A 6,785-nucleotide genomic window follows, 5' to 3' on the forward strand; every position below is an offset into this window, starting at 1 on the left:
TGTTTTGATGTTCTTCAGTGGCTCAACTCTTGGGTATGTGAGCATCTACATGATGTACTTTTACAACCAGGTTCCCTACCCAAGCAGCAATATCTTGCCACAATGCAGCAGCCCAGATGGGTTTATCTCTGCGCTGCCAGTTGGTCCGCTTCCATTGCTGTACCACCCCACATAGCATTTGTCACTATCCATGAGTCAGTATAAAGTACTGACTGTCGCAGTAGAGACGGACACGACAAACATCAGATTGTGTGAAATGACCAAAATGGCTGCAAAAGCACCTTTATTGTTCTAACAAGCCTTTTTATAACCTTCTTCAAAGTAGGTGTTCATACAGGATTGGTTCACTTTAGTAACTAACAGTTCACGATTGGGTGATAGTTTCTCGCCTGAATCGTCAGGACAGTTCTTCTTATCTCAGTTCTCTAATCTTGTTTCCATGGCACTTCTCGGGACTTTCCGGCCTCTCATGGATACACTGGAATCTTGTCAAGGTTAAATTCTTCTTCAGTTAGACTAGAGGCAGACCCGCTGCCTCCCCCGACAACTCCCCCTATTTGTATTTGTGCTGGAAATATTGCGAGAGCAGTCTTCTGCAGGGCCCTTTGCAGAAGACTGACAAGACAGGGCAACATTAAAAGCACGGTCACAATTATCAAGATCACTACCCCCACAGTTTTGACCAGAGATATCAACCATCCAGAAAGTCCCCAACCTTTAAACATCCTTGTTAACCAATCTAATCCATCATCTTCTGTTAAACGCTTGACACCATCCTTTAGTTGCTGTATGCTTTTAAAAATAGATTCTGAGTGGTCAGACAAATTCATGCAACACATTCCATCAAAATCTTCACATCCATGTCCTTGCACTAAAAGCAAAAAGTCAATAGCAGCTCTATTCTGTAACGTAGCATGTCTAACACTATCAACATCAGTTAAAAGGCCACTTAAAGCTAAAGAGGTAGCATTAGTTTGTTTGCTAAGCCATCACCCTAACTTTGTTAGTTTTTTCAATGCAGAGTTACCCAGACATTCTGCTTGGGTTGTGGAACTACCCATCCTTCACCCTGATGCAGGTTCCAGCACAGGCCGAACACACCGAGCAGGAACCCAGCGAGGGCCGGCATCTGTAGAGACACAAGCATAACCCCTGCCCCAGGTGAATAGCTCACATGGTCCACTCCACTGACCAGTAATTAGATCTCTGACATGCACTTTGACGCCCTTTTGCAAATCCTGTTTTGAAAAAAGAGAAGAGAAGAGAAATGCTGAAAAAGAGGAGGCAGAGAAGAATTATCCCCATAATGGAGAAGTTAAGAACATAAACTGCTTTATCTAAACATGCCTGTGGTGGTTCCCCAATCATTCCCCCTTTTTGTTTTTGAAGCTGCCGCTTCAACGTGCCATGTGCACGCTCAACAATTGCTTGTCCTGTCGGGGAATGGGGAATTCCTGTAACATGAGTAACACCCCACAAATTAAAAAATGTTTGAACTTTCTGTGAAACATATGCTGGGCCACTGTCCGTTTTAATTTGGCGTGGCACCCCAAGCATAGAAAAAGCCTTTTGGAAATGTCAAATGACATCTTTTCCTGTTTCTCCATTATGTGCTGTTGCTACTAAGGCATGAGAATAAGTATCAATAGAAACATGAACATATTTCTGTCGGCCAAATTCATTTATATGAGTAACATCAGTTTGCCAAATCTGTAAAGCCTGCATACCTCTAGGATTAGTACCAAAATACACTGGTGTGTGAGTTCCTTGGCAATCAGGGCAGGCAGCCACAATGGAAAGAACTTCAGTAGGAGACAAGCTGAACTGCCGTTGTAAAGCTCGATATCCTTGGTGAAAAAATTGATGTGATAATACAGCTTGTTGCTTTATGTTAGGAACAGTACTCAGAGTCATAGCAGAAACAAGAGCATCCGCTCTGGCATTACCTTCTGTATAAACTCCTGGTAAAGTGGTATGACTACGGATGTGCATGATAAAATAAGGTTCTGTCTGTAGTTGGATACTTTTCCAGAGTTCTAGAAGTACATCAAATAATAATTGATTGTCTGACATGGTCAAAACCACTTTGTCCAGTCGAGAAACTAAGTTAGCTACATACGCTGAGTCTGTTACAATATTTACAGGAGTGGAAAAAATAGAAAAAACAACAGCCATTGCACGCAGCTCTACTACTTGTGGAGAACCATTTTGATATACTACTTTGTTGTTCCAGTTGTTGTTTTCATACCATACTACTGCTGCTTTACCTGTTTTTCCTGAGCCATCTGTAAAAACAGTAAGGCCGTTCACTGGTTCTGGTTGGCTTAAATTTTTCTGACCAAATGGTATTTCTCGAGCAAATTTCAGCAGCGGGTGTGATGGCAGGTGATATGATCTCTGTCCCTGAAAGCCCGCCATGGCTGCTTGCAGCTCATAATTATTCGCCAAACACCGTTCAAAATACCAATTTTGAACAGGTAAAACAATCATAGCTGGGTCACGCCCTGTTAGTTCTGTACATCGTTTTCTGGCTTTTATGATTACATCAGCAATAAGCTCAAACAGTCCGGGAGCAGTTTTTCGTGGTCGGAATGACAGAAACATACATTCCAAAATATGTAATGGGTCATCCCACTCAGAATTCCACTGCACTAAAGCACCAAATGGCACAGTTCTGTCAATTAGTACAAAGAGTTGTACCAATTGAGACAGATCTATTCGAGAAACAAATTTCTCGTGTATAGATCGTTCCACCATGTGAATTACACTTGATGCTTCCTCAGTTAATATTCTGGGTTCTGTTGGATCATTGGAATTTTTTAATAATTCCCATAAAGGTTGCAGTTGCGAATTGGTCAGTCCGAGATAGGGCCTAATCCAATTCAGGGATCCCATTAATTTCTGTACATCATTAAGGGTTTTAACTTCAAGGTTAAGTTTCACAGGTTGAGGTATTACCTGCTTACCTGTAACTGTCATTCCTAGATATTTCCAGGGTTCTACTTTCTGCACCTTTTCAGGGGCAATAACTAATCCATATTGTTGTAACGAATCTCTGGCTAAATTCTCCATGTCATTCAACTGCTCCTTGCTGTGTGATGCTAACAGGATGTCATCCATGTAATGGTAACAATAGCTGGTAGGGAATTTCTCCCTTACAGGTGACAAAGCTTGTGCCACAAACCATTGACAAATTGTTGGTGAATTTTTCATGCCCTGCGGCAGAACTCTCCATTGATATCTTTTTGTGGGTTCTGCATGATTGACAGAAGGCACAGAGAATGCAAATTTTTCTCTGTCTTGAGAGGCTAATGGTATTGTAAAAAAACAGTCCTTAAGGTCCATGACAATGATTTCCCAATCTTGAGGGATCATGGCAGGTGAAGGCATGCCTGGTTGCAGAGCCCCCATCATGGCCATGACAGCATTGACTTGCCGCAAGTCATGCAAAAATCACCATTTTCCTGATTTCTTTTTTATCACAAACACTGGAGTGTTCCATGGGCTCTGAGAGGGTTCAATGTGTCCAGCAGCTAGCTGTTCTGCCACCAATTCTTGCAGGGCTCTTAATTTCTCAATTGGTAGGGGCCACTGATCCACCCACACAGGGTTATTCGTTAACCAAGTTAAAACAAGCGTGGGCTGTCTGACACCCTGCAGCACAGTGGCCCCCGTTAAAAATCCGTGGTAATTCTCACCCCCCAGTGCGACAAGCAATCCCTCCCCCATAAATTGAGGGGAGCTGCCGTCACATATGGTTTGACAACTGCTTGTTGGCCCTCAGGATTGGTAATCAGAACTGCTGTGGCTGCCATCCTTGCTCGCACGGATCCTCCCAGCCCCACTACCCCCGCACCTGCATCCTCTGTTGGCCAGGTGGATGGCCACAGATAATCAGCAATAATAGTCACATCAGCAACGGTGTCCAGGAGCCCCGCAAGCCTTACTGTGGTCAGCGATTGTCCGTGATTCGACAGCGTGCACGTCATATGTGGTCGGGATGATGAAACAGTCTGAGACCAGCAAACTTGAGGGGGTCCCGTAGAGCCGAAGCCTCCATTGCATCGCAGTCGCTGTTCTGCTTTTGAAACACAACTCGGAAAAAGAATAAGTTGAGCAACGCGAGTACCTTTTGGGATTGTTACTGGTGGGTAGGGAGCTGAAACCAGTGCGCAAATTTGACCTGTAAAATCAGCATCAATAACGCCTACATGCACAATCAGTCCATTTAACGTGCTACTTGATCTTCCTAGTAGCAATGCACTCAGTCCTCGTCCTATAGGACCCCTCGCATCAAGAGGGACCTTAACAATGTCTTTGGTGACTATAGTTACTGTGTCAGCGGTGGATACATCCAACCCTGCTGAGCCAGTTGTTGCGGCTGATAGCTGTTCGCAGAGGGGAGTTGGCCGGCTGTCGGGAGGGGATTTGTTGTCCTCACACGCCCTTTCGCGCTCTTTTTGTGGTTTCCCTGTAGTGGCTGCCCGTTAACATGAAATTTGGAACGACATTGTTTTGCAAACTGTCCCAGTTTTCCGCATTTGTTGCAATTAGTTCCCGGTGGGATGTTCACCGATTGTTTACTCGGTGATGTTCTGTTTGGACAAGCTACCTTCATGTGCCCTTCTTTGCCACACCCAAAGCATTTCCCTGAATTTCTCATATTCATAGCAGTAGCTAGGGCGGCCACTTGCGCTGCCATCTGAGCAGCCACCTTATGTTCCACTGTCCCAACCTTAGAACACGCAGCCACCATGTCAGGAATGGAAGGATCTCCTGGTAAAGACTGTATTATCTTTTGACAGTCCTCATTAGCATTATCTTTTGCTAACTGTTTGCACAACATTTGCCTTAACGTCTCATCTTCTACCTGTTTATCCAGCGCAGCAGATATTTTTTCTACAAACTGTAAAAAGGGCTCTCTGGGGCCTTGGCGGATAGCAATGTATTTTTGTTTTGGAGCTGCCATTTCCATGGTTCGCTTTAATGCCGTAATTCCTATATGTTGTGCCTGTTCAAGGACAATTGGAGGCCATGTAGCTTGCAGTTCAGGGTTACTAAACGGCCCCTCACCAAGCAAAGCATCCTCTCCAAGTCCTAGCCTCGGGTCATCCTGTGGCAGTCGTAAATTATTCTGCGCAGCTGCGCGTGCCATCTGCCTCCAAGTAGATTGAAACACGTGTAATTGCACCGGCTGAAACAGCACTTGTGCGAGATGCGTAACGTCATATGGACACAGCAAATCTGTGCTGATTATTCGAATAAGTTGCATCACTTCAGGAGAATTGATTCCAAATTTCTGCGCTTTATTCTGCAAATCCTGCACCACTTTCCAGCCAATTGGATTGTGCTCATTGTGCTCGTTTGTGCCTGCAGCAGCTTTGTAAACAGGGAATGCACCAGGAGCCTCTGCTGCTATATCTACAGGCTTTGGACATGCCGGGGTTGGAGAGTACGGGCTGAGGCGTTCAACCAGATCCCAGTTGCCAGCTTCGGCAGCATACTTCCTAACTCCCTCCCAAAACCGATCAGGGGATCTTGGGACTACAGTTATTGTGGATGGAGGGAGAGTCCATGGCTGGGCTTTTTTCACTATGGGTTTATCTGTAATATGCAGAGCTCGCATAGCGGCAGTTAAAGCTTCTTCTCCCTCACTTTCATTTTCGCTCTCACTTTCCAGCTCTGTGTTATTCGCCGGATTCGCCGTATTTTCCTCCTCGGGAGGGGCCGATGGAGTCACCCCTTCTGCTGCTGCACCGCTAGGGGCCGCCGCTGCACCGCTAGGTGGGGGGGCCCCTCATCGCCCGCAAAATATTTAATGGTGGAGGAGGAGGAGGTGGGCGAGGGCGTGATCTGCTTTTGCCCATGAGGGGTTTCCTGCCTGCTATCGCCGACGCTGAGGCATCGGCTTCATTTGCCCCTTGGCCACAATCTCTCCCCTTCCTGACATTTTCTGGTTTCTCATCTTTCTTTTGCTCATCATTCGCCGCACATTCTGCTTTCCATTCCTTCAGGGTCTCGCTTAATAGACGCCATGTGGTTGCCAACTCACATGCCCCTTTTTGTCCTTTAGAGACCTCATCCCATAGTTTCAATCCTACTGCTTGCCATGCACTCACACTGAATGCAGTAACTGTTGTGGCTTCAAAGTCTTGCATCATACTCCATATCAAAATCTTTTTCAGGCTTTGTTCTGTGGTTTTAACCCATTTTCTTTTTAATAGGGCTTTCCAGGTAGACAAAATCGTCTCCTCTTCTTTTGTTAATTGCTGCCCCATAATTACAGTCCCGTTCCCGGTGGCTCACCTTTTTAGGTGTCGAAGTTCAGGTCCGGACCAAGCAGATTCCCTCTGCTCTCAGCTACACCGGGCTCCGTCTCCGCAGCTCTTCCCGCCGCCGCTACACTTCTCCGCAGCTCTCCCCGCCTCAGAATACGTCACCTTTAAATGATCACTTCGCCCGATCACGTCGGGGTCACCATTTGTCGCAGTAGAGACGGACACGACAAACATCAGATTGTGTAAAATGACCAAAATGGCTGCAAAAGCACCTTTATTGTTCTAACAAGCCTTTTTATAACCTTCTTCAAAGTAGGTGTTCATACAGGATTGGTTCACTTTAGTAACTAACAGTTCACGATTGGGTGATAGTTTCTCGCCTGAATCGTCAGGACAGTTCTTCTTATCTCAGTTCTCTAATCTTGTTTCCATGGCACTTCTCGGGACTTTCCGGCCTCTCATGGATACACTGGAATCTTGTCAAGGTTAAATTCTTCTTCAGTTAGA

The 6,785-nt window shown here is 45.5% G+C and overlaps 1 protein-coding gene across 3 annotated transcripts; it reads right to left on the reverse strand.

Annotated features, from left to right (window-relative positions):
* Positions 1-249: 249 nt before the first annotated feature.
* On the reverse strand, positions 250-6,140 carry LOC141917744 (endogenous retrovirus group K member 5 Gag polyprotein-like). 3 transcript variants are annotated; one of them, XM_074811162.1, is made up of 2 exons: positions 3,948-6,140; positions 250-1,129 (listed from the first exon to the last, which is right to left on the reverse strand). In XM_074811162.1, the coding sequence occupies exon 1, from the start codon at positions 5,624-5,626 to the stop codon at positions 4,331-4,333; it is 1,296 nt and encodes a 431-aa protein (XP_074667263.1). In that variant the 5' UTR covers positions 5,627-6,140; the 3' UTR covers positions 250-1,129; positions 3,948-4,330. The 3 variants fall into 3 exon arrangements, with proteins under 3 accessions (XP_074667263.1, XP_074667260.1, XP_074667262.1); XM_074811159.1 differs by having other exon boundaries at positions 250-1,238; XM_074811161.1 differs by lacking the exon at positions 250-1,129 and adding an exon at positions 1,620-2,036.
* Positions 6,141-6,785: the final 645 nt, after the last annotated feature.

This window comes from Strix aluco, chromosome W, assembly GCF_031877795.1.
Source record: "Strix aluco isolate bStrAlu1 chromosome W, bStrAlu1.hap1, whole genome shotgun sequence".
Classification (NCBI taxonomy): domain Eukaryota; kingdom Metazoa; phylum Chordata; class Aves; order Strigiformes; family Strigidae; genus Strix; species Strix aluco.

Bases quoted from the DNA above. Each gene is read 5' to 3' on its own strand.
- LOC141917744 (XM_074811162.1), bottom strand. From the start codon at position 5,626: ATGCGAGCTCTGCATATTACAGATAAACCCATAGTGAAAAAAGCCCAG.